We start from the raw sequence: 27972 nt of genomic DNA, 5'->3' as shown, positions 1-27972 counted from the left end.
GAAATACGGGAGACTCCCGGGAAAAACGGGAGTGTTGACAGGTATGCATGTAATAATTCAAATTATTTTATTATAATAGTAATATTCATATTATAAAAGTGTATATATATATATATATATATATATATATATATATCATGTTGCCATTCTGTACACTGAGTTTTAGTAGCCTATATATTGATTTAACATAAATACCTTGTGCGTGTGTATATTCATTGCACCTATCTGTTCTGTTCAATGTTATTTTCATATGGAAGTCCATGGTTATAATTATTCATAAGTATGCAGTGTCATAAGTACATCTCTGACGTTTATAACAAACCAAACAGTTTAAAAAATCGGTAGAAAATTGAGCAAGTTATGGTTATTTAAAATGTACATGCACCATTAAAACACAATGTTACGAGTGAGCGAGCTGACTGTTACAAGATGGTCGCCAGGTGCGGTCGTCGACCTCCATTGGCCAGCAGCGCGAACGAGACATCTAGCCTTTATTATGTAAATCTATGTCCACAACCATTCAGAACAAGGTCCAGAGACCCGGAATTTAAATCGTTTGATATTTGATAGCAGTAGGCAGACGTACATTATACACTGCGCTACTGCACAGCACCATCATGATCTCAGAATGGGTCTCATATATAATGTTTTACCTGCTCGCTGCTGTTTTCAGTGCATTTCTTGCATATTGTCTGTATGTTAGACATGTTCATCAGAAATATGATCATATACCTGGACCTCCAAGAGACAGGTAAGAAACTTTAAGGATTTGTTCTCTATATGATTGTGTTTGATACAACTAAATAAACGGTATTGCAATAAGTCAGTCTTTGTTTTTATGATCGAAAATCAGATAAATTAACATGAAACTGATATTCTGACAGTTTTCTGCTGGGGCATATACCAAGTTTCAATAGAGTGATGAAATCGGGAATCCTTGTACACGACTTATTTCTTCAATGGTAAGAACAATCCTTTTGTGTCAACGCATCAGATTATTTGCAAAATTTACTTGACTAATGTCTTGTTGATTTGACTTTGCACCTACAAAACATGTGTCAAGTATTACGTAATACCGTGTTATCATATCCCACAGGTGGCTAGTGATATTGCTCTCTCTCTCTCTCTCTCTCTCTCTCTCTCTCTCTCTCTCCTCTCTCTCTGTGTGTGTGTGTGTGTGTGTGTGTGTGTGTGTGTGTGTGATTTGTACTGTTTAACATTTTTACTCTGAAACGTCAAATGATTCCATGAAATTTAAATATTTTTATAGGTAGTAGGCTACACTTACCTAAAATTATTTGAACTCTTTTGCTTAAGAAATTCTGAATGTTATTGCAATATATGGTTGGGAGTAACGGAATACATGTAACGGCGTTACGTAGGCCTAATCAGGATACAAAAATCCAGTAACTGTAATTCGTTACAGTTACGTCAAAAAACGTAGTAATCAGATTACAGTTAGGCTACATTTTGAAAAAAGGGGGAATACTATCAGGATTACAATCGTTTCATTTAAAACTAAATAAATCATTATTTTGCCATAATAACACCATGTTGCCATTCAGGCACGTGCACACATAGACATAAAAGGGGCTTGAGCCCCTGCCCTTTTTCTTCCTCGAGAAGATATACTATATCAGGTCGGCTTTGTCGAGTTCAGATGCCCTCCCTCCTCGACACGCCATTCATTCCCGCAATCATGCGCGCCACGCCCCACCTCGTGTTTGCTACTGCGGTCACGCCATCTGCGCTTCGGAGAAACGCGGTCACGCCATCTATGCTTAAAATGTATTGCGCGTCTACATGAGGATGCGTGGTAGGTGTTTAGTGTCGGTAGAAATTTTTTTTTAAATTCATTAAAAAATAAATAAAATCAAACTGTTTACTGCAAACTTCACCTGATTCTTGTTATACATGTTCCCAACTACTATCATGTTGTTTTACTGTTTTATTCTTTATTAATTATATGTCAAAGTCATACACTATTTACCTCTCTATACAGACATATTTTCATGATTTCCATATGATTTTCATGTTCTTCTACTGTTTTATTCTTTAATAATTATATGCCAAAGTTATGACAAATATGGTTTATGTTGCTATACAGACCAATTTAAAAAAAATAATAAAAATATGAAATCAAATTGTTTTTGGCAAACTCCACCTGATTCTTGTTCTACATCTCCCCAAGTACCACTGTGGTGATTTTCATGTTCTTTTACTGTTTTGTTCTTTAATAATTACATGCCAAAGTCATGACCAATATGGTTTACATTGCTATACAGACCAATTTTAAAAATTCATAAAAATATGAAATCAATTTGGTTTGTTTTGCAAACTCCACCTGATTCCTGTTCAACATCTCCCCAAGTACCACTGTGGTGATTTTCATGTTCTTTTACTGTTTTATTCTTTAATAATTATATGCCAAAGTTATGACAAATACAGTTTACGTTGCTATACAGACCAATTTTAAAAATGAATAAAAATATGAAATCAAATTGTTTTCTGCAAACTCCACCTAATTCTTGTTCTACATCTCCCCAAGTACCACTGTAGTGATTTTCATGTTCTTTTACTGTTTTATTCTTTAATAATTACATGCCAAAGTTATGACAAATATGGTTTACGTTGCTACACAGACCAATTTTAAAAATTCATAAAAATATGAAATCAATTTGTTTTCTGCAAACTCCACCTGATTCTTGTTCTACATCTCCCCAAGTACCACTGTGGTGATTTTCATGTTCTTTTACTGTTTTATTCTTTAATAATTACATGCCAAATTCATGACCAATATGGTTTACGTTGCTATACAGACCAATTTTAAAAATTCATAAAAATATGAAATCAATTTGTTTTCTGCAAACTCCACCTGATTCCTGTTCTACATCTCCCCAAGTACCACTGTGGTGACTATCATGTTCTTTTACTGTTTTATTCTTTAATAATTACATGCCAAAGTTATGACAAATATGGTTTACGTTGCTATACAGACCAATTTTAAAAATTCATAAAAATATGAAATCAATTTGTTTTCTGCAAACTCCACCTGATTCCTGTTCTACATCTCCCCAAGTACCACTGTGGTGACTATCATGTTCTTTTACTGTTTTATTCTTTAATAATTACATGCCAAAGTTATGACAAATATGGTTTACATTGCTACACAGACCAAATTTAAAAATTCATAAAAATATTAAATCAAATTGTTTTCTGCAAACTCCACCTGATTCTTGTTCTACATCTCCCCAAGTACCACTGTGGTGATTTTCATGTTCTTTTACTGTTTTATTCTTTAATAATTACATGCCAAAGTTATGACAAATATGGTTTACGTTGCTATACAGACACAATTTAAAAATTCATAAAAATATGAAATCAAATTTTGGAATGTAATATGAATGTCTTTTTGGCAGATTTCATATTTTTATGAATTTTTAAAATATGTCTGTATAGAGAGGTAAATAGTGTATGACTTTGACATATAATTATTAAAGAATAAAACAGTAAAACAACATGATAGTAGTTGGGAACATGTATAACAAGAATCAGGTGGAGTTTGCAGTAAACAGTTTGATTTTATTTATTTTTTTAATGAATTTTAAAAAAAAAAATCTACCGACACTAAACACCTACCACGCATCCTCATGTAAACGCGCAATACATTTTAAGCATAGATGGCGTGACCGCGTTTCTCCGAAGCACAGATGGCGTGACCGCAGTTGTTTGCTGCTGGCTGAAAACTTGTGACAACTATGCCCGGGAAAATGCAACTGCTGTCTGGCGATGAGAAGCGAAAAAGAAAAAAGCCCTAGATGGATCCATCCCGTGCATTTCTTTCAGGTAGCCTATGTATGTTCTCAAACATGTGAATTATTTTATGTGCTATGCATTGCGTTTTGAACCATGGTAAAGATATCTGTAGGGCTGTCAATACCAGAAGAGGAGAATTCCACGGACGAGCATCCATGAACCGCATTATTCCAATTAAAACTATTTAAAAATCATTATCCTGTGTAAGCGTAGATTTAAGAATAGCATTATGTAATGCGGTATGCATTACATAATGCTATTCTTAAATCTACGCATCAATAAAAGTTTAAACCCTCGCTCTGTCTTTGCATGTTTGATGTCCACATATTCTTGTTGAAGAAATTACAGTGGCTGTAGTATTTCTATAAAAAAAGTGTCCGAATATTATTATTTAACTAATAATATATTTTTAATTATGGTGGTTGGCTTTGATCGTGCTGTGCTGTGTAACAACAAAAAATAGCAGGCGTTTGGCGCCCTCTGCAGGCATCTGTTATAATATATAATGTATTTATAACATTTCAGGGGGGAAAAAACTCTTGATGTGTTTAAATATGCAGATTAGCTTGTTTTGGTTAATTTAGAAGAAATCTACAGATGCAAACAGATGGAGAGTAGTAGGCTTAAAACAAACACCATCTAAATGTGTAGGGTTAGGGTTAAGTTTTCTTTCCATGAGAGTAAAAGACATGGAAGCAAAAATGGACCACAATTTTAAATTTGTCCACTACATGAAAGAAGTATTCCAATAACACCAAAAGAATTAAAACGATTTATTGATTTGTGCAAAATAAACAAATTATTAGTGAAACTATGTCCCTCTCCTTGGTGCAGTCATTTATTCTAAATATATAGCTACTTGAAAATAGTTGCTGTTGCCTTCTCTTGTGATAAACCTAGTGAATACTAAAGAAGACCGTGGTCTCTGTGTGAACTGATTATTTTGTAGAAACCTGCAGAGTATAAAACAATTGCGTGAGTGTAAGGGAATTAAAATAAATTGGTAAGGAAGTCAAAATTGTCTTAATATATTTAAGGGTTTATTATTTTTTTAAATAAATAATTATGAGAAGTGCCCTTTTTTCCACTTGAGCCCCTGCCCCCCAAAATGTCTGTGCACGTCCCTGTTGCCATTGATGACTCACGCGAGCCACCCGCTAGTGCATGCGCAAATAACACCCGTCTACAATCTCCTCAGATGCAGATTGAATCACTGCTGCTATTTGAAACCTGGTTGAAACGATGCTGCCCGCGGGGAAAACGCTTTCAATTCATGAAAATTTCGCTGCTATTTTGTTTTCAAAGAAAAAAATGCAAACAACATGGTTGTACAGTGCAAACTCTGCCTTCCAGCTACGAAAACACTTTCATTATCAAAGGACTAAAAAATAATCTGTAATACCATACTGTAGCCACTAGATGTCTGTATAGCCCTTTACATATATAGGATATTCAGGGCTGTGTTTTCCAAAGTTGTGGAAATGAGACATGATTGCTTAGTTTTAATAGGTTTTAAAAGTAACCAAAATGCTAAACATTAAAATTAAAGCAGAACAAACATAAACAGAAATGTATGATCCGAGCTTGTTCAGTTTGGTTATGATCTGATGTCACTTTTATATTTTTAAGCTCTAAACAACAACAACAACCATATATATATATACAGGTGCTGGTCGTATAATTAGAATATCATCAAAAAGTTGATTTATTTCACTAATTCCATTCAAAAAGTGAAACTTGTATATTATATTCCTTCATTACACACAGACTGATATATTTCAAATGTTTATTTCTTTTAATTTTGATGATTATAACTGACAACTAAGGAAAATCCCAAATTCAGTATCTCAGAAAATTAGAATATTGTGAAAAGGTTCAATATTGAAGACACCTAGTGCCACACTCTAATCAGCTAATTAACTCAAAACACCTGCAAAGGCCTTTAAATGGTCTCTCAGTCTAGTTCTGTAGGCTACACAATCATGGGGAAGACTGCTGACTTGACAGTTGTCCAAAAGACGACCATTGACACCTTGCACAAGGAGGGCAAGACACAAAAGGTCAGTGCAAAAGAGGCTGGCTGTTCACAGGAGCTCTGTGTCCAAGCACATTAATAGAGAGGCGAAGGGAAGGAAAAGATATGGTAGAAAAAAGTATACAAGCAATAGGGATAGCCGCACACTGAGAGGATTGTGAAACAAAACCCATTCAAAAATGTGGGGGAGATTCACAAAGAGTGGACTGCAGCTGGAGTCAGTGCTTCAAGAACCACTACGCACAGACGTATGCAAGACATGGGTTTCAGCTGTCGCATTCCTTGTGTCAAGCCACTCTTGAACAACAGACAGCGTCAGAAGCGTCTCGCCTGGGCTAAAGACAAAAAGGACTGGACTACTGCTGAGTGATGAAAGTAAATTTTGCATTTCCTTTGGAAATCAGGGTCCCAGAGTCTGGAGGAAGAGAGGAGAGGCACACAATCCACGTTGCTTGAGGTCCAGTGTAAAGTTTCCACAGTCAGTGATGGTTTGGGGTGCCATGTCATCTGCTGGTGTTGGTCCACTGTGTTTTCTGAGGTCCAAGGTCAACGCAGCCGTATACCAGGAAGTTTTAGAGCACTTCATGCTTCCTCCTGCTGACCAACTTTATGGAGATGCAGATTTAATTTTCCAACAGGACTTGGCACCTACACACAGTGCTAAAGCTACCAGTACCTGGTTTAAGGACCATGGTATCCCTGTTCTTAATTGGCCAGCAAACTTGCCTGACCTTAACCCCATAGAAAATCTATGGGGTATTGTGAAGAGGAAGATGTGATATGCCAGACCCAACAATGCAGAAGAGCTGAAGGCCACTATCAGAGCAACCTGGGCTCTTATAACACCTGAGCAGTGCCACAGACTGATCGACTCCATGCCACGCCACATTGCTGCAGTAATTCAGGCAAAAGGAGCCCCAACCAAGTATTGAGTGCTGTACATGCTCATACTTTTCATGTTCATACTTTTCAGTTGGCCAAGATTTCTAAAAATACTTTCTTTGTATTGGTCTTAAGTAATATTCTAATTTTCTGAGATACTGAATTTGGGATTTTCCTTAGTTGTCAGTTATAATCATCAAAATTAAAAGAAATAAACATTTGAAATATATCAGTCTATGTGTAATGAATGAATATAATATACAAGTTTCACTTTTTGAATGGAATTTGTGAAATAAATCAACTTTTTGATGATATTCTAATTATATGACCAGCACCTGTATATATATATATATAAGAAATAAGAAGAAATAATTAAAATTAAATTTAAAAATGCAGTTTATCTAGTTCTTTCTTTCTTTTTTTCTTTCTTTCTTTATATAGGCCTATGTGACCTTGAAGTAATCAGATTACATTACTTTTATATTGTGGTACTTGGATTACGTTACTGAATACTTTTCTTATGAAGTAATTTTTAACTGTAACGGAATACATTTTTAAAGTAACCCTCCCAAGCAATATCAGACCATGTTCTGGCATGTAAGCTTCTGAGAAACTGCTGGAAAATAATAGATTTATGCTTTACAATTCTGTCATTTTTTTTCAACACTTCATCAATATATACATTTACTAAACTATAATAAAAAACACAGTCAGTTTCACTGAATAGCTGAAGTGAGGAAATGCCTGCTAAAGAAATATATAGATATAGGCAGGGCTGTACTGTTTATTAATGCTCTAGGGGAATTTTGGTAAAGCGTTCTCACCAATGTGACCGTGTTCTTGTTTTTAAGGGGAGAAAAATATGGCCCTGTTTACAGGATGAACAGTTTTCATTATGTCGTCATCATGGTTCATTGTCCTGAGGCTACAAAGGTAAATACTGAATTCTTTTATGTTTTTATGAAAAGAAAAAAAAAGTATCGGCCACAAAATCTAATAAAAAAAATCTCTGCCCTGTTATTGTAGACAATCCTGATGTCACCTAAGTATCTCAAAGATCCTTTTGTCTACAAACAGCTCTTTAACTTGTTTGGAAAAAGGTATGTTTTTTTATTTTTTTTTATTGTTTTTTGGAAGGTGAATGGGAAACAAAAGTACAACATCACAATAATAATAATAATACAGGTTTACAGATTTCTACAGGCACAGTTGGAACATTAAAGAAAGTACAATACAAGACATATCACCAAGTGTCAATCTATTCATTCGGAGTCGTTACTGTAATATATGTCCAGAACTCTTCCCAAGGAGACAACCCATCCTCTTTGACACCATTTACTCTATTAAGCATAGATTCATAAGAAGCAGTTTGTATCATTGCACTAGCCCAATCTTTCAGTTCTGGGGCTTTCTCTGTCTTTCAGTGTCTCAGTGTAATCCTGCTAGCCATTGTAATACATACCATTATAACAGAAAGTACACGCTTAGAAACATTTGGTAATTGAGACATGTCCCCTAATAAACACAGTTGAGGTGTTAGAGATATTGTGGAGCCATACCAGCAACTTACGACATCTACTGTATAACTTGTTTCCAGATTGGTTTAACTAGGCTACACTCCCAAATACAATGTAAAAAAGTACCAGTTTCCAACTGGCACTTCCAGCACAAATTGTCCTTCATCAATTTCATCCTGTAAAGTCTTACCGGAGTGTGGTGGTATCTATGAAGAACCTTATGTTAAGTGTACTTTCCCCTTACTTCTTTTATATATTTACCACACCCCACCAAAATTTCTTCACCAATGTATGGAAAAAGGTATGTTTAATTTGTTCTGGATATGGTGCAGTCTAGTCTCAGTATTATAAAAACTTCATCACCTAAATGTATCTAATATGATAAAACAGTGCTGCTTTACCCCACATACTCATGACCGGAAGAAATGGAAGTGGCGACTGCGGCATAATAAAAGCTCCACTGCTCTTGAGCCGTGTCTCGCGCTTGTCTCTCATTAGCAATCGCTCCAGCAGCCTCGTTCAGCTCCCACAGCACTCGGTCCTACTCTGCTTCATACTACAGTAACGTTAATAATCTCATCCATGAACATGATTTCTGCCTGAGTCCCATCCCGATTCTTTTCCACCGGCTGTAGACGTGAAGACAACACATCCCATGATTCCATGAAATCAAGGCGCCTTTGTTTTAAATAAGTGACCTCTAGCGGCGAAAATTTACATATTGTGGCTTTAAGTGTCCCAAACTAAGCAAACCAAACTTCATCGGTGACAAAATGGAGATAAAAGAAGAAATCAGGATCATGGTAGCATGTATAGGGTGAAAAGCAACAGTCCTAGTACTGAGCCTTGTGGTACTCCATACTGAACTTGTAATAATGTCAAATGCAGCGCTAAGTGCACTGTAGCGATACTGTAGTAGACGGTTGCAATTTTCTCTCTGATTGTATCAATCTTAAGTTATAAGTAAAGAAATTCATAAAGTCATTACTGCTGTGATATAGGAACATTTAAAAGAAATCTCATCTAACCATTTCATGGGATCATTGTGATCAAAATAAATGTAAAAAAAAAAAAAGAAAAAAAAAAAAGAAATGAACATACAACAGGGATACAAACAAATACTTGCAGAGAAGTAAAAATTCCAAACATTTGTCTCAGAGTGTGATACATTTGAGGAAATACTGTAGTCACTTTTCACTCATTGCAAAGCTTTGGCCACATTTAGTCTAATGATTACCCCATTACAAATGACTGAATGTTTAATTGTTTTTAGAGTAGTGTCTGCTTATTGTGAAGTGAAGCAAACAATGCTGTTTTGCAATTCATGGGCTCCTGCACATTTACAAAAGCAATGTTCCAATTTTCAGGATGAAGTGATTTTTTTCCTCCTGTTTGTAGAAATGAACTAGATACAGCTAGCAAATTTCCAGTTGGTTCAAGTAGATTCAACAATTTCAGATTTGTTGCTTGTCCACAACAAACAAGACTCTACTTTTAAACAAGTAATTACTTCATAACTACTAAAAAAAGTAAGTTCTATATAGAATGGATGTAATCTGGACATACTACATTTGCCATGTTGTAATTGTCATGTGACCTACCCGCATCAGATGCATCGCTTCACTGCCATTCACAAATCTTCTCCCGTGGCCCTTTAAGACAGTAAAGTGTCCATCAGATGCACACAAAATCTTGCCAGATGTAGTAGGTCATCTGGTTACTTTTCACTTACTGTTTTGTGAATTCAGACAAACTGCTCTTTTCACATACTGTTTTTCCACCTACTAGTAATATGCGTTTTTGGATGTAGCTATTCAAAATTTATATAGTACTATTATATATAGTAATAGTTATATAGTAGTATTTATATAGTAGGGCTGTCAATCAATTAAAAATCAAAATCATATTAATTACATAATATACTGATTAATTCATCGAATTAAAAGAAATTGCAGCAATTAGGTTTGCAAATCCTTATGGGCATGATTAAAAGAATACATTTTTAACATATTATTTATACTTAATTGTACTAAATGAACACTAAATTGACAGCCCTACACTTTTACACTACACTTCTCATTCCATTGACTTCCATTCATACGAATACAAATGCAGGAGACCGGAGGAAGTTTAAAGGAATGTAGACTGTAGACTATTTTTACACTATTTTTTGTATTTATTATTATTTATTATATGTTGAATTTATGTTTTAAAAAAATATGTTGAAGAAATTTTTCATGCTCAAAGTCTAATGTGACTGCAGCTTAATTCATATTTGAATTTGAATGTTTTATGGGATTTGCTTTGCCAGTGGTGACTATATAGTTGAATAAGTCACATGGCTCAATCTTCTCAGGTTCTTGGGAAACGGGCTAATTACGGCAGCGGACCATGACGTCTGGTACAGGCAGCGTCGCATCATGGATCCTGCCTTTAGCAGCTCGTGAGTGAAATACAGAAAATCTCTGATATACTGAAATGTGATACAGATGCACCTCAGCTGATGCAGTCTCATTTATCAGATACTTACGAAGCTTGATGGACACTTTTAACGAGATGTCGGAGCGCCTAATGGACAAGCTGGAGGAAATGGCAGTAAAGAAAACACCTGCCGTTATGCACGACCTGGTCAACTGTGTCACACTCGATGTCATTTGCAAGGTTTCACTCTCCTTTCTGCTAATCCAATGGAAAGTCTAATAGCAGGGAAGTCAAATCAGCTGTTGATCAATACTTAGTAGTCATGTTTTCATCCACAGGTGGCTTTTGGTGTTGATTTGAATTTCTTGGCGCAAACTGACAGCCCCTTCCAGAATGCAGTAGAGCTGTGTTTAAAAGGCATGGTGTTTGATCTCAGAGACCCATTTTTTAGGGTAAGAATTTATCTAAAGATACTTATGTCACCCTAAAGTAGTATAATGCTGTATAATCAGTTTTTTTTTTATATGTGGCACCTCAGCTTTTTCCCAAGAACTGGAAATTTATACAGCAAGTTAAAGATGCAACTGAACTCCTGCGTAAAACGGGAGAAAAATGGATACAAAACAGGAAGAGAGCTGTAGAAAATGGAGAAGACGTCCCTAAAGACATTCTCACACAAATCCTCAAAACGGCAGGTATGTGGGTCTCCAGTGGCTGTGACATTAAATGGTTAAGTGTATTTTCATTCTTCCATTTGTAATACTGGTAACTGGGCTGCAAATTTTAAAAATTGTAATTAATCATTTTAAAAATGTTTAAAAAATTAACCATTAAATCATACCGTATACCACATTTAAACCTAACAAGTGCAAAAATTTGAGAAGTAATTTATCATTAGTGCAATAAAAAAGTTCAAATACAAGTTGCCCAGAGTGCAACCGAGAGGAACAGATTACAGAAGTCAGACACATTTTAAAAAGTTAAACTGTGTTTTTAACTTTTGAACCTAATGAGTGTAGAAAAATTGGTAAATAATTTACCATTGGAGCAGTTCAAGTTCAAATACAAGTTGTCCAAAGATCACAGAAAGGAACAGATTACAGGAATTAGACACATTTGAAAAATGTAACTTTATGTAACTTGACATTGTCTTAAAAACGTAGCTCTCATGGTGCAAGATGCAACTTGACAATTAAAGACATCCATGTCCATCTAACATGTTAACATAGATCATCAGCAATTATAAAAACGCACAAACTTGATTACAAAATGGGTTGTAGGCTTATGTTCAATAATATGGAAATGAAACAAACAATATATTTATATTGACTTCTGAAGTCACTTTTAAAAATGTCTGTTCAGTACTTTACTAGTCTGCTTTTGAATTATCTTCATGTTTTCTCAGAAAAAAGTAATATGGGACTTTATTAGTAATTCAAGGCCCGATATACTCACAGCAAAGTTATTTTTGTTCCTCGCTTAGGGGTAAAAAAAAAGTTCCAAATACGTGACTAACGTTACATTGTTAGCGAACATCCTGATGTCGCCCACACTGCTGAGAGCGACATTTAAATGAATATGTAAATATGTGCTGCATACTTTCCGTTCAGTAACAAAATAAAAACAACAAAAATGACAGTGGTGAGAAAACACCTTTTAAGAAAGCTTATTTTTCTAAATGACGTCACACCAGTTTGTTCTTTTATTTTGCTTGAAGTATATCAGGGCCTTAAAGTGGTTAATCAGCATATTATGTAATTAATTGGATTCCAAATTTTAATCATTTAATAGCCCCAATAATAACATATTCAAAACTAGGTAGAGTTACTTAACTATTTAACACTTTCCATTTTTGCTGCAGAGGAGGAAAAAGTTAATAATGCAAAAGATGATGAGCTGATGTTGGACAATTTCGTGACTTTCTTCATTGCTGGTAAGTTACAGCTTTGTTTGATTTCTGCTCATAAACTCCTGCCGTTATAAACAGCGCTTGATTCTTTTGCAGGGCAAGAGACAACAGCCAATCAGCTCTCGTTTGCGATCATGGAATTAGGGAGACATCCTGAGATATATAAACGGTAAAAAACGTCTTGGAAATGTGGACCTATTTCACATTGTCTTGTATTACAATGCTCTCTAGTTTGAATTTCTTTTCATTCCCAGGGCTAAAGCAGAAGTGGATGAAGTTCTTGGGACAAAGAAAGACATTTCACATGAAGACCTTGGAAAATTCACTTACTTGTCTCAGGTTGGTCTACAGCAATGTTGTTCCTGGAGATCTACCTTCCTGCAAAGTTCAGCTCCAACTCTGATCAAACGCAATTGAACCAGCTATTTAAGATCTTCAGGAGCACTTGATAATTACAGACATGAAATCTGCTTGTAGGTAGATACCCAGGAGCTGGATTTGCCCCCCCTGGTCTACAAAAATGTTGTTTTACATGCTATAAACACAAATGGTTCTGTATCCATTTCTTTGAATGGTGTATTATTGACTCAATGCATTAGGTACTGAAGGAAACACTGCGTCTGTACCCCACTGCTCCAGGAACCAATCGCTGGTTGCATGAGGACATGGTTATAAATGGGCTGAAAGTCCCAGGGCACTGTTCTGTTGCTGTGAGTATCGCCAAATTCCCAGTAATGCTTGTGGCCATCATGGTACCTGCCTGGGGCAGCTATTTCTAGTCACACAAATACAGCTCCTGTCTACTTGATTGGAAAAAGAAAGAAATCTTCAACATTGTTTGGATATATTATATTTTAGTTAAAGGGTTAGTTCACCAACATTTACTCACTCTGGTGTTGTTCTAATGCCATATGACCTTCTTTCTTTTTCAGACCACAAAAGGAGAATTTTTAAAAATGTCCAGCTCACGCTTGTCCATATAATGGCAGTGAATAAACACCAGCAAGTTTTTGAAAAAAGATGCAAAAGTATCACAGAATGATCCCTTGCAACACGTGTCATAAATTCAGGGTGTTCTAGGCATATACAATAGGGTTTCATAAAAAACAAACCGAAATTTTATGTATCATTCAACGAAAATCCTGACCTCGACCATTGGTTTTCTGTGCACAGCAGTCCAGAGATGTTCAACTCAGTGAAGACAGTACACGGATACTTTTTGGGGGGATTTCTAGGCGTTGTATTTAATGATGCATTTTTATTATTCTTGATTTCTCATAAATGCGTGTGCTTTTTCTGGGTGAGTCGGAGTGAACTGCGGCGTTAATAGAGTCTGTGCAGTTGTGCACAGAGATCAGGATTTTCATTAAACAATACATTAAATTTCAGTTTGATTTTTATCAAACCTATCATAAACCCCCAGAACACATAGGATATACAACACGTTATATGGGACCTTTCTGTGTTACTTTTGCTTTTTGTTTAAAAAAAAAAAAAAAAAAAAAAAACTTGATGCTTGGTGCTATTCACTGCAATTATATGGAGGATGCAGAGCGAACATTTTTGTAAATTTCTCCTTTTTTTGTTTGAAAAAGAAAGAGCGGCAGACTGCATTAGAACAACGCCAGGGTGAGTAAATGATGACTTAATTTCATTTTAGGGTGAACTATCCCTTTAATTATCAAATGAAATTTCAAATTAGCAATAAATTCAGACAACAATGGCGTCATCAATTTTACTTATTTAATTGTATTTGAATACATGAATATTTTGAACCATTTTCACCTTTTTCCATACAGTTCAGTTCTTATGTCTCTCAAAGACTGGACAAGTTTTTTAAAGATCCGTTGAAGTTTGATCCTGAGAGATTTGATGTGAATGCCCCAAAGTAAGTCATTATCACCTATTCACAGTCTCATTTTACCCTATGTTTTAGTATTTATTCTGCATTCACACCATGTCATAATTAACAACCTGTAACGTTCTACTTGGGAGTTTCAGAATTATTAAACAACATTATTAATGCTGTGAATCATTAGGCAAAACCACAATACAACAAATAACAGTTTATTTAGCAGGATTTTTTTACTCTGTCCTAGCTACATACAATTGTATTTTATGTCATTTGTTTATTTACAGATTATTCATGCAATAAGATATTAAAAATTAAAAATCAATTAATTTTAGGAATTATTAAACAAAAATATATATAAAAAAAATATCTGCTTAACTACATTTTACTGCTGAAGACACTACCATTTTTTTTTGTTTCCGCATGGCGTTACAGCGGTCAGGTGGTACAAGTCTGACTTATCAAAAAATACAGAGTTAACAAGCTGTAATTATTTAATTATGTAATTATGTGACATCTTTTTACACATCAGTATTTCGTAGTTACAGTATTTATGACATGAACGCACCTTAATGTTGTGAAATTACAGCATGAAATCTGCTGATATCAAATTGTGTTCTTATCTGAAAGGCCTTATTACTGCTACTACCCATTTGCACTTGGCCCACGAACCTGTCTAGGGCAGGTCTTCTCACAGGTGATGAAGCACACACACAAACACACATTTGCACCTCCTTTTCTCCTTCAGAATTTAGACTTTCCAAGTGCCACATTTGCTGTGATCATGACAACTCTGTCGTGTTTCTACATTCAGATGGAGGCAAAAGTTGTGCTTGCCAAACTGCTGCAGAGATTTGAGTTCAGTCTGGTTCCTGGACAGTCTTTCGACATTAAAGACACTGGAACTCTACGGCCCAAGAGTGGAGTGATCTGCAACATTAAACCATGCTCATAGGACATGTTTAAGCCACTTGTTTTGTGACAGCTCTTGTGTACTGATCTTGTAACACTAACCTGAGCACAGAAGTTGTAACCGGCTATGATACTCCATCTGCACTTTTAATTGATTACTTCATAATCTTTCATTATGGTCATGTTAAATCTTTGGTTTAATACATTATGTAGAATATATACAGTGCTGAGCAGTAACTGATTATATTTAATCTGGATAACGTAAACAGATTCCAAAATTAAGTACTTGTGTTTCGATTATATTACGTTTTAAAATACTCATAAACAGAGTACAGTTTCTTTATTACTGATTACATGATTACATATTCACACAATGGTAGAAAAAAAAATATTCATAATTTATTGGTTTTCCCTAATTCTTCTTTTTATCTTTTTAATTTTCTAAAAAAAAGTATATATATGTTTGGAAAGTCTTCTACATCTAGATTAATCACACATTTGCATGTTCACGGTTCTCTGTTAATGGTCACATGACTTGAAGGTAAATAAAGTAATACATTCTAATTAATGCTGTTCATTTTGTTGGTTAACAAAGAATTGAATATAATTTCTTTCTCTTTGAATCTTAATATCAATATGGTGGACGATTTCAAATCAGTAACAGACTACAATTTGTAAGTAATCTACCCAGAACTGATTATATAAATACAGTATGAACATTTTAGAAACAACAGGCTTGACAACAATGAAAACCAGTGAAACTGAATATGTTTCTGTTCTGCTAGTTTAATTCTTTTTTCTTTATAAATTATATTATCAGCCAAATCCTAAAACATTTTGTTTATTAGATTTTAAACTGGTCTCATATTACAAATTATATACCACTTAACCAGATTAAACAGAGTAAATTAAAATCATAAAAACTTTTACGTGGTGTCCTTTTTCTTTTTTGCATTTTGTGAAACTGTATCAGTTGTTCTTGTAGTACAACGATTATATAATATGAATATGTCCAAAGAAAAAGATCTTTGCCTCACAGGCCCCAGCGAGGATCGAACTCGCGACCCCTGGTTTACAAGACCAGTGCTCTAACCACTGAGCTATGGAGCCAGCTGTGGCAGCAATCCCGAAAAATATTGTATTTAATTATAACTTGACATGTTTCATTTGGTAGTGTATGCAAAATTGTCGAACACTTTCTTTTTATAAGCTGAGTGACGTGCCAAAAATATAACTTTACCACATTCCGTGATTTACCACATTTTTATATAAAATATACGAATTAATTGAGATTGAGATTAATTATTAAGGTATTCAAGTTTAATAATAATAATTAAAAAAAGACGATAAGGATAAAGAGGAAAAATTTTATGTACCAAACCGACCAAAAATATTTTTACGGATTGTTCGTCGTTGTTTTCATAACCTCGAATAGCCTGTAAGTAGTACCCGGATGGAAATATAATTTTTGGCCACTGGAGGGCAACGTTCACTAACAAAACTCTCCACAATCACGTTCTGCAATAACAGAGAAAAAAATATTTTTTTGTTGTGTAAACTGTTAAAGGGATAGTTCACTCAAAAATGAAAATTCTGTTATCATTTACTCAACCTCAGGGTGTTCCAAACCTGTATGAATTACTTTCTTCTTTCTTCTTAAAAGATATTTCAAGAATGTCAGTAACCAAACAGATGATGGGGCACGATTGACTTCCATATTATGGAAAAAAAATACTATGGAAGTCAGTGGGGCCCTGTTTGATGGGCCCCAGGTTTGGAACAACCTGAGGTGAGTAAATGATGACAGAATTTTCATTTTTGGGTGAACTATCCCTTAAAGGTTGAACCAAAGAGTGGTTCTTTATGGTTTTGAATCTTTATGGTAGTGAATGCTAGATTTGCCGACACTAATATTTTGTGAGAAAATAAAAGCTTGAGACTGAACCCAAACATAGGTGAATAATAGGCCTACCTCTGAACGTGTCAATTCAAAATATATCCTTGATACAGATTTTTCAGTAATTTGATTCTGCAGTTAATATTAATTTTTAGGTTTCAAAAAGTTAGGTATATTTGACTTTCCTCGAATGCACAATAACTCTGTCAGGCATCTGCTCCTTTCTCACTTTGCATCATAAACAAATGGGTCTTTAAAAATTGATAGTAATGGCACAGTAGACGTTCCATGATTTACTTGTTTCCTTCACTTATAAACAAACATTCAAACAAACAAATAAATAATAGTGGGTGGTTTAGGTGGAAAAGAATTTACAAATTCTAACAAACAACCTAAAAAACTCGTGAAAAGTAATACAATTTAAATAATTATAAATTAATTATAGTTAAAATTTAATTATAATTGAAATGGGGTTTTCTATAATACCTTAAGAAATCGAATAAAAACCAGCCTGTTTGTGTATCTTGGGAATGTGGGCTCTGTCTCTTTAAGAGGGCAGCTCCTGCTTTTTGCCTCTCATCTCTGAACCTGCTCAGATCCGCTCGGATCATTTCACACCAGTCCAGGGGAAGAACTGAACCAGAGACCCTGAATATTGACACACGTGAGGAGTTAAACTGCAAACCCCTTCTTTGAAGCTTCCGATGAATTTTAACGTGAAGACATGTTTTTTTTTTTAAGAAGGCGGTGTTTATGTTTATTATTTTTTTAAATATTGCGCTTGAAACCTCTAAGCTCATTCTTGTCTAAAGGAATTTTTTCATGAGAAAAACCGCGTTTCATTTACAACGATGCTCGTGGATTTATATATCGCGCACATTTTAGGATATTTAAAAACATGTACGATTGCAAAGTTAGTGGTAAGTGAGGCGTTAATAAAGGTGATAGTTTGAAAATAAATTTTCCGGAACACAAATCAGTTTATGTACAGTCCTGTTAATATTTAAATCATTTACTACATGAATCCTTTGGTTTTTAATGCGTTTTTATATTGCGCTTTTTTGGAGGGATTATGTTAGATCTATGTTGAATATTTCACCCTGAGACTGTTCCTCTTTAAGAGTCATGATGGCAAAACATTGTCCTAATGATGACCTGAGTAAGATCTCTGATGATGAACTGATCAGATGGAGCAAAGAGGACTTGATAATGAGACTGAGAAAGGTTGACAGTGAGAAGATGAACCTGATGCTGGAGCATGGGAACATGATGAAGGACATCAACCGCAGACTGCAGCTGCACCTCCATGAGATCCGTAATCTAAAGGATATCAATCAGAAACTGCAAGACGATAACCAGGAGCTCAGGGAACTCTGCTGCTTTCTCGATGATGATCGGCAGAAAGGTAAGAAGCTGTCTCGGGAATGGCAGAGGTTTGGGAGGTTTACGGCAAGCTCCGTGTGGAAAGAGGTGAGCACGTATCAGCAGAAACTCAAGGACCTAGAGGTTAACCAGGAAAACATTCTTCGGGAGAACGCAGAACTAAAGGAAATCATTCTCATGTTGGATGAAGATAGGAATGGAGCTGGATCTAGGAGTTCTATTGACAGCCAGTCCAGTCTGAGCAACCTAAATGGAGGTTCGGGCACTGTCAGAGATGTAGGTGATGGGAGCAGTACCTCCAGCGGTGGAAGTGCTGGCAGCCCAGACCATCATCATAATCATATACACAAGACTGTAGAACCCAAGATTGGCACCATAAGACGATCGATGGATGATCTCTCCGCTCCACATCATCACAGGAGCATCCCCAATGGACTCAATGGTGAGTACAGATGACTGTGTTTGTATCATTGTTTAAAAATCAAAATTGGAGTGCATGTCTTTTAGTTTTAATGCCATTCATATATTAGAACTCTCTTAAAAAGTACACATTAAGTTTTTGACTTCCAGAAAAACAAACCAAAAATACTGATGACTCATCTTGCACTAGTGGGTGTGTCCAATTTTTTCTCCAATCAAATTCTGTCTAGAATTTCCCACTGTCGAGAATGTCCCACACATTTCCACACATGCTACTATCTTAATTAGTGGTCATCTGAATTAAATGTGTGAACATTACCCAACCAGTCAGTGTTTTATATATGAAGTTTCAGTGGAATGCCCCTCCCCCTAAATTATAAACGGCACATGCCTCTGATTATCAATCGCAAGCAATAAATCATGGTTCATGACTGCGGCATAAACTAAAGTGTATATTAGCTATTAAAAACAATATTTCCAAAAACACAGGAGAGAAAACTGCACTTGTCAAGCCATTTCATGGGGGTTTTTACAGTATTGCTCACGAATCTGAGGTTGGTGGTTCATGAAGTTTTAAAGGGTTAGTTCAGCCAAAAATTCTGTCATTAATTACTCACCCTCATGTCATTCCAAACCCGCAAGACTTCCGTTCATCCTTGGAACACAAATGGAGATATTTCATATATTGAAATCTGAGAGCTTTCTGTCCCTCCATTCACAGCCTACGCAACTACCACTTTCAAGCCCCAGAAAGGTAGTAAAGACATCATAAAAGTAATCCATGTGACTCCAGTGGTTTACCTCAAATCTTTGTTTGCTTAAAAAAAACATAGTTTATCACTTTATTTACAAAATATTGATCTCCAACGCGTGTTCACGAGAGAACGCATGTGTGTTTACTTGACAGCAGACGTTGTTGCATGAACGTGTTGGAGAATAATATTTTGTAAATAAAGTGGTAAATTATGTTTTTTGTGCAAACAAAGGTTTGAGGTTAAACCACTGGAGTCACATGAGCTGTGTCCGAAACCGCTCCCTATCCACTATATAGTCCACTATATCGGGTGTCGGCCATTTTGTAGTGCTGTCCGAATTCTGAGTCAACGACTTCATTCCCTACATTCGTTCACTACTTTATACCCACAATTCTCTCTGATTTTGAGTGTACATTCGATGTACACTTGCTGAAGCACTATTTCCCAAAATCCAATGCGGAGAGGACGAAGCGCGCGTGTGAAAGTGCGGAATTGCGAGCAAGTGTTTATTAGATTAGAGACATTATTAGATGAATTTTAAAAATGAAATTATATTAATAAGGTAAAAAGGCTATTATTTTTATTATTAAAATATATTATGTAGGCATTAAATCAGTTTAATGTGTTTTACTAACAGCAAGGTGTTTTAATAATTTGTGGCACTGTTGTTAACTCATTAAACTTTAAGAGATAATAATTTAGTGGATGATTTTGTTAAAAATTCGTTAATCATGTGTAGGTAGCGTATTCAAATCATAACGGTCACCTGAGGGCCCTCAACGTGAGCTGTGAGCGTGAGAGTTTCTAACAAATTAAAAAACTTTATTAAAAAGAATAAATACGTGAAATAATGTACACTTGTTAATGTGTTTTTTTTTTTTTTTTGCAGTATTTAATGGTATTTAATGATTATGAATGCATATTAAGCATGACAAACCATTTATACAATCGATGAAACTACAAAGCTGGTACGGAGACATGTATGATTACAAAATAAAGTCATTATGATTGTTATTGTTATTAACATTATTTTATAATGTAAGTAACATGTAGGATCAAATAGGTTTATCGCGTGTCGAGCCTTTTCTGCGACAGCTCCAGCTCTCTGACGCACAGTGTATACGTCAGCGCTCGAATTCACTCACTTCATTTCGTTCACTCTATGCAGATATAGTGCACTTAAATGCCATACAGTATAGGGGTTATTGAATGAGTGAACGGTTTCGGACACAGCTATGGAATACTTTTGTGATGTCTTTACTACCTTTCTGGGGCTTGAAAGTGGTAGTTGCATAGGCTGTCAATGGAGGGACAGAAAGCTCTCAGATTTCATTAAAAAGATCTTCATTTGTGTTCTAAAGATGAACGAATGGTTTTTGAACGACATGAGGGTGAGTAATTAATGACAGAATTTGCATTTTTGGGTGAACTAAACCTTTAAGATGCTCAAACCGAAGTTAATAACACTTAGAACAATACTAGCATTATAGGCATCAGTCATTTCCTAATGCTTTAGTTTTAAATTCTTTAAGTAATATGAAACTAGAGTAACAAAATAGCTCAGGTGAACTAATGTAAATGATTCTATTAATAGTATGTATTTAACAGTAAACGTAAGTGTTTAGATCTTACAATATTACTGAAGATGTAGCTAATTACCCCTGTGGTAATTACTTAAATCACCTCAGATCAATAAAACAACAGTATCGCATGTGAGTGTGGCTTTGAGTGAAGGTCTAGTGTTAATTGCTTTTACAGTAGATCGGGTGTATGGATTTTGGATTTGCTGATGGTCTTTGTTTTCTCATGGTGTGGAAGGGCTTACAAAAAGAAATCAATGTGATCACCCTATTCAAGCCCTAAACACCCACATGAGCTGACTGTTTGATAGCTGTAATGAAATGGTGTGTTAAGCCTGGCTTTAGCTGCACTCCAACAATGCCATGATTTCAGATGAAAAGGCAGTATTGTGCTTTTGAAGTGACATCTGAAAATGCTTCCTGTTGAGTTGGCTAGCTTTTGACTTTGAGTCTGCGTTGAAAATAAATGTCAATTGACACTGTTTAGAAACTTACGTGTAAGCATAGAATGAACTACTGTCAAATATGATGTTGGCCTCTGATACATTTAAAACATCAATGTTGGACAATGTATCATTTTTAGGTGTCGCTTCTGCTGTCTTATGCTTACGAAGCCTCTTAAATCATATTTCATTCCAAAATCAAAATTAATAAATTATATTTTGCTTAAAGGTAGGGTAGGCAATTTCGGAAAGGCTATCAATTGCAAGCTAGTTTTGAATCCCACTTTCCCTTCAGAGCGCTCTCCAAAGCCACGCCTCCTCCAAAAGACATGAACATGCACAGCAGAGTGCATTTTGATTTTCCCAGCAAAAATGGGTCCTTCACATGAAAATCAGTCTACAGGCTTTCTTAGGGTGCATCTCAATGATCTCTCTAGCTCCCAAGCTCATGAATCAGTATATTGTGTACACAAATTTGGGCACTGGTAAAGACCCTGGCTCACACATTGGGCCAGGGTCATTAACAAATAACAATTATAAATATTAACTAGATGTGTTCACTACCTGTCTGGTGATGTGTGTTTATGCTGACATATAATTTATCTTTTCAAATCTTCTATTGTGTGTCATTATATTTATTCAGAAATGTGACGTAATTTCTTATAAGGGAGCATAGTGAGCATCAATGCTCCCTGGTTTTTGCGGTGCATAGTGGGACCTTTTAAGGGAGTGAATGTTCCAGTGCAGGAAGGATTTTGTGATTGAGACAGCCCTTAAAATGGCCGACTCCCTGATCAGTGCCCTGACTACTGAGCTATAGAGAACTGATTGAGACGTACCCGTAGACAACCTAGGAAGTCAGGGAAGGTCTTGTTTTTCATTACAAGATGTTCACACATTGGCAATAAAAAGCGATTAATACTGTACATGAAGATTCTTACATGTATCCACTTTAAATTGAAAAGTATTTGTACTTTCTAGTATTTATGTTGCTCTTCATTAAAAAAAATCTTGTACTTATATTTGGTTGCACCATTTGTTCAGAATGTAGCTTGTAAGCTCTCCTTGAAGTAGCGCAAAGTGTCATATGACATTTACTTTCAACAATCCAGCAAGTCTTGAGCAGAAATTGTTGAATTGCTGTGAATTTCAGTTTATTTGTTGAGGTTGATTCTAAGGTCTTTTGCCACATGTAACTGAAGGTAAAAATAAGTTTCCATTGAAATGCAATATTAATCATTAAATTAGTCATTAATTGATTAACAATTTTTTATATGTAAATAGCATTCAGAATCTACACATAATGTTCACAATGTTTTCTCTTTTAAATTATGAGTGTAGATGTCAGCATCATCATATGGTCATAAAGGATTGAAATTTGTAAAACACAAGCTTTTTAATGCAATTCAGTTAATTATCTGTTTTATTCCAACCATTACTGTTGGTCGGAGGCTTCTGTAAATATTTAGTTTATATGCAGAGTTACATTTCAACTACATTTAATGGTGCAAGGCAAAAATATTTAGTAGTTTGTAAGTTGTAACTTTTCTCATTTATGTCGCAACTAGGCTGTTGTAACTTATGTACAGCTGGTGCAACCGGTGGCCCCATATGCTTTCAAATAAGTTAGAGATGAAAAATGTTTTTTTCTGTCATTAAAATGTCACAGTGCAAAAGACATTCATGACAGGTTTCATCATTTTCACTAATTTCCACCCTGATAAACTCTTCATGGCTTGTGCACAACATGGTGGTCTACTTTGATCTTAAAGAGGCCTGTCGCAATCCCATTTGTCCGATCAATGAAATAAATTTGATCATGGTTAAGCCCCTGGGGTCAGTGTGTGTGGCCTGGATTCAATGTGTGGTGCAGTGTCATTTAATATGATGGTCAGGTTGAGTGCATATATGTTTGGAGTGTGTATCTTGATTCCTCAGACACACAGGGATTTCTCAGACACGCTAACAGCCGTAGGAAGGTGATAAATGAGTGAAGTGGGACCTGCGGAGGTATTTTCCGGAGATATTGGCTGGAGTACGGCAAATAGAGAGTGGATGGTTTGGAGAGTGTGTGTATGAGGTCCCCTGCTCTCTTTCCTCTTAAGGGGTCTCATCAATCAGTTGAGCCGTTGGCTGTCCCAATGCACAGATGGTGCTGCAGTAATCTTCAGAGACAGGTTCATATTTCATCTCAATGTTCGATCCCAAGCTGTGTTGCACAACTGCTCACAACTCTATGGTTTCAAGAGTTGAAGCCTTCACACACACAATAAGTACTACATTGCATATTCTAACACTGGTTTCTGTGGGCAGCATTTTTGAAATGATCTACATTGTGATTGCAATTCAGATTTTGAAAGTTAATCAAGATCCTGTGAATCACTGTCCAACAGGTGCCTTCATGATTTTCATGCATGTAAAGCATGTTAAGGGATTTAGTCATCAGGTTCTCATTCAGATCTCCTACAGCAATGTCACACGTGTGTCAGTCAACCTGGACTTTTATTTTTGTTTTATTATTATCATTATTAGTGCTCAGGTTTTAATTCTATAATCATGAGATTTTAAGTCATGGGTTCCCATTGGAAATTCAAACTTTTTTTTTTTTTTTTCAATGGCAGTTTTCAAATTAAAATAAGTCTATGGTTAACTTTTCGTTTTGCAACATAAATTACAAACAGTCATACCTCCAAACATTATAAATACCCAACCCATGGAAAAGACTCAATCTCAAAATACCCAATACAAATACCCAATCTCATGGTAAAACATAACTACTTTACGAGGTGGCGATTTCATCACATTCGTACGAAAATGTACACATGAGATTTGGACGATTTTGATCACCAGTTTGCCAAAATGTAAAATAGTTAAGAATTACTATGAACCGTGTTGAAATACCAAAAGAAGTTTATGTACTTGACGAATCAGACAGATCAAAGTTGTATGTCCATTTAAGGTGCCAAACAAACAGATGTACAATAACAAAATGTTAAAGCAAAACTGTCACGATCCCTGTGCTGTGTCTTGTGTTTTGCATGTTTGCCCTACGTTTTGATCTTTGCCTGGTTTCCTGTGTTCTGTCTGTTCTCTGCCTGCCTTGGACTCTTGCTCGCCTTGGATTACCCCTCTTGTCTTGCCCTGTTTGGATACTGTTTGCCCCACGCCTGGACTCTAGCCTGGATATTTGGATTACCCTCAAGCCTTGCCCATTGGACTACCTTTTCTGTTTGTTGACCTTTGTCTGTCCCTGGAATGCTCGTTGTCTTGCCCCTACCATACTTGTGCCTTTGTTTAATAATAAAAGACTTTGCAGATGGATCTGCACGCCTCTTGTCGCGGTCCCTCTGTAACAGACCAAACACAGGAAGTGAAGACAGAAACAAAGAGAACTAAGATTACACTTCAACATAAAAGTCCTACAAAACACAAGACACAGCACAGGGATCGTGACATAACACAAGGTACAAGACAAAACAGGAACCAAACACAGGAAGTGAAGACAGAAACTGTCACGATTCTTGTGCTGTGTCTTGTGTTTTGTAGGACTTTTATGTTGAAGTGTAATCTTAGTTCTCTTTGTTTCTGGCTTCACTTCCTGTGTTTGGTTCCTGTTTTTCCTTGTACCTTGTGTGTCGCTATAGTTACCCTCATTATTTACCATGACATCAAATCACCAACACCTGTCCCTCATCAGCCCAATGGTAACATGTCTATTTAAACCTCTGTGCTTCAGTTGTTGTTTGTTGGTCGTTGCTCCTGTGTGTGTGTTCCTGCTGTTGCTCTCGCCTGCTGTCTGTGGATTACCCTTGTTTACGGATTACCTGTTTGTTTTTGTTATTAAACGTTTGTGCTTGCATTTGGATTCTCACTCCGTCTCATGCCTGCTCACACGTTACAGAACGATCAACCAATAATGAATCCAGCAGCACAAATTATGCGTCTCCTTCAAAGAGATCGGCCAATTGAGGATTACGTGAGGGACTTTGTAGAGTTGGCTCACTTGACTCGTATGGACAATGTATGCCTAATGATATTTTTTCGTGGAGGGAGTTGGCTCAACTCCCTTATGCCATTGCATCACCCTAGTTGGACTCTTGAACATTATATTGACTTGGCATTACAGCTGAGTGGCTCGGCATTTACTGTCGGGGTTGTGGAGGAGGAGCCTTGTCACGTCTCATCTGATCTTCCAGAGCCTCGTCACGTCTCAGCAGATCTTCCAGAGCCCTCAGCTGAGATGGCTGCCACGCCTGAGCCCTCAGCCGAGATGGCTGCCACGCCTGAGCCCTAAGGCGAGATGGCTGCCACGCCTGAGCCCTCAGGCTCGATGGCTGCCACACCTGAGCCCTCAGCCGAGATGGCTGCCATGCCTGAGCCCTCAGCTGAGATGGCTCTCAGAGATTGCAGCATTGGTCATTATGGCCACTGCCATTTGGTGTGTGTGGGCTGCGCACACATCAGCTCCAGTCCCAGAGCCTGCTCCAGTCCATGAATCCTCTCCTGAGACTGCTCCAGTCCATGAATCCTCTCCAGATCCCGCTCCAGTCCTTGAATCCGCTCCAGAGTCTGCTCCAACCCATGAATTCACTCCAGGGCCCACACCTCTCCTAGAGTTTCTTGTCTGCCCTGACGCAACCACAAAGGCCAGCTCTAACCTCTCAGTGCCTTTTGTAACAGTTATGCCAAATCTGCTGTGGTGGTCATCTGCTCCGCCGTGGAGATCTTCAGCCCCGATTGCACTGCTGTGGTGGTCTTCTGCTCTGCCGTGGGGGTCTACAAGACCGTCTGCACGGCTGTGGTGGTCTTCTGCTCTGCCGTGGGGGTCTACAAGACCGTCTGCACGGCTGTGGTGGTCATCTGCTCCGCCGTGGGGGTCTACAAGCCTTCTCCGCCCTGGCCGTCTGTCCAGCCTTCTCCGCCCTGGCCGTCTGTCCAGCCTTCTCCGCCCTGGCCGTCTGTCCAGCCTTCTCCGCCCTGGCCGTCTGCCCTGCCTCCCACCTGAACTTTCTTGTTGGGGAGCATCTGGAAGCCACTTCTTAGGACGGGGGGCTATGTCACGATCCCTGTGCTATGTCTTGGGTTTTGTAGGACTTTTACGTTGAAGTGTAATCTTAGTTCTCTTTGTTTCTGTAACGTGTGAGCAGGCATGAGACGGAGTGAGAATCCAAATGCAAGCACAAACAGGTAATCCATAAACAAGAGTAATCCACAGACAGCAGGCGAGACCAACGGCAGGAACACACACAGGAGCAACGACCAACAAACAACAACTGAAGCACAGAGGTTTAAATACACATGTTAACAAGGGGCTGATGAGGGACAGGTGTTGGTGATTTGATGTCATGGTAACTAATGAGGGTAACTATAGCGACACACAAGGTACAAGGCAAAACAGGAACCAAACACAGGAAGTGAAGCCAGAAACAAAGAGAACTAAGATTACACTTCAACATGAAAGTCCTACAAAACACAAGACACAGCACAGGGACTGCACAGGAAACTCTCATGTGTTTTCAGATTTGTTGACCAACTGAATCTCTTATCGCAGTATGAACACTTATAAGACAAAAACGGGAAAATCACTTAAAGTAATATTAACCAGACCTTATTTTACTGCATGTATCTATACTTTATAAATTAAAAACCACTATTACAAAACCCAACTGGAACTCATGATAAATTAGCCTTCTGGGTTGATCTGAAATTTGATATCATGTCTGAAGCCCTCTATTAAAAAAAAAAAAAAAAAAAAATTATAGTGACATGACATAAAGGACAATTATGGTAACCCATACTTGGAATTTGTCCTCTGCATTTAACCCATCCAAGTTAGTGCACACACATTAAGAGCAGTGAATCATGAATACACACACACACTGCAAACCGTGGACACACACACACTCAGAGCAGTGGGCAGCCATTCGCTGTGGTGCCCGGGGAGCGATTGGGGATTAGGTGCCTTGAGGGTGGAAGAAAGCACACAGACTGCAGGGAGTATTGAACACACACCCGGATAAAAGGTTATCAGACCAGTGGGGGTTCCATCTGTTGTGATCTGTCCAGGGAGGTAAATGTTGTGAGTTACTGAGTAACTTCTGAATGGATGTGGGAATCTGGATATCATTGGCCTCATGGAGAGGTTGTGCT

At 36.9% G+C, this 27972-nt stretch overlaps 1 protein-coding gene, 1 long non-coding RNA gene and 1 other non-coding gene across 3 annotated transcripts in view; 1 reads left to right on the top strand and 2 right to left on the bottom strand.

Annotated features, from left to right (window-relative positions):
- Positions 1 to 491: 491 nt before the first annotated feature.
- LOC127502616 (cholesterol 24-hydroxylase-like) overlaps positions 492 to 27972 on the top strand; it is a 64703-nt gene continuing 37222 nt past the window's right edge. The window contains exons 1-16 of the mRNA XM_051875643.1: positions 492 to 751; positions 885 to 962; positions 7585 to 7666; positions 7760 to 7833; positions 10607 to 10693; positions 10773 to 10911; positions 11010 to 11123; positions 11210 to 11366; positions 12533 to 12604; positions 12677 to 12749; positions 12835 to 12919; positions 13180 to 13290; positions 14380 to 14468; positions 15063 to 15129; positions 15247 to 15379; positions 18347 to 19066. Of these exons, the coding sequence (XP_051731603.1) occupies positions 618 to 751; positions 885 to 962; positions 7585 to 7666; positions 7760 to 7833; positions 10607 to 10693; positions 10773 to 10911; positions 11010 to 11123; positions 11210 to 11366; positions 12533 to 12604; positions 12677 to 12749; positions 12835 to 12919; positions 13180 to 13290; positions 14380 to 14468; positions 15063 to 15129; positions 15247 to 15379; positions 18347 to 19066 (2215 nt within the window). The 5' untranslated portion in view covers positions 492 to 617. The remainder of the gene's footprint in view (positions 752 to 884; positions 963 to 7584; positions 7667 to 7759; positions 7834 to 10606; positions 10694 to 10772; positions 10912 to 11009; positions 11124 to 11209; positions 11367 to 12532; positions 12605 to 12676; positions 12750 to 12834; positions 12920 to 13179; positions 13291 to 14379; positions 14469 to 15062; positions 15130 to 15246; positions 15380 to 18346; positions 19067 to 27972) is intronic.
- Positions 2321 to 3410, bottom strand: LOC127502751 (uncharacterized). Its single transcript, XR_007926922.1, has 2 exons — positions 2699 to 3410; positions 2321 to 2521 (listed from the first exon to the last, which is right to left on the bottom strand). It is a non-coding gene; the product is annotated as an uncharacterized LOC127502751 (long non-coding RNA).
- trnat-ugu (transfer RNA threonine (anticodon UGU)) lies at positions 16382 to 16454 on the bottom strand. Its single transcript has one exon. It is a non-coding gene; the product is annotated as a tRNA-Thr (tRNA).

Source organism: Ctenopharyngodon idella, chromosome 20 (assembly GCF_019924925.1).
Source record: "Ctenopharyngodon idella isolate HZGC_01 chromosome 20, HZGC01, whole genome shotgun sequence".
Lineage (NCBI taxonomy): Eukaryota > Metazoa > Chordata > Actinopteri > Cypriniformes > Xenocyprididae > Ctenopharyngodon > Ctenopharyngodon idella.
This window is presented reverse-complemented; position numbering and strand designations above follow the sequence as displayed.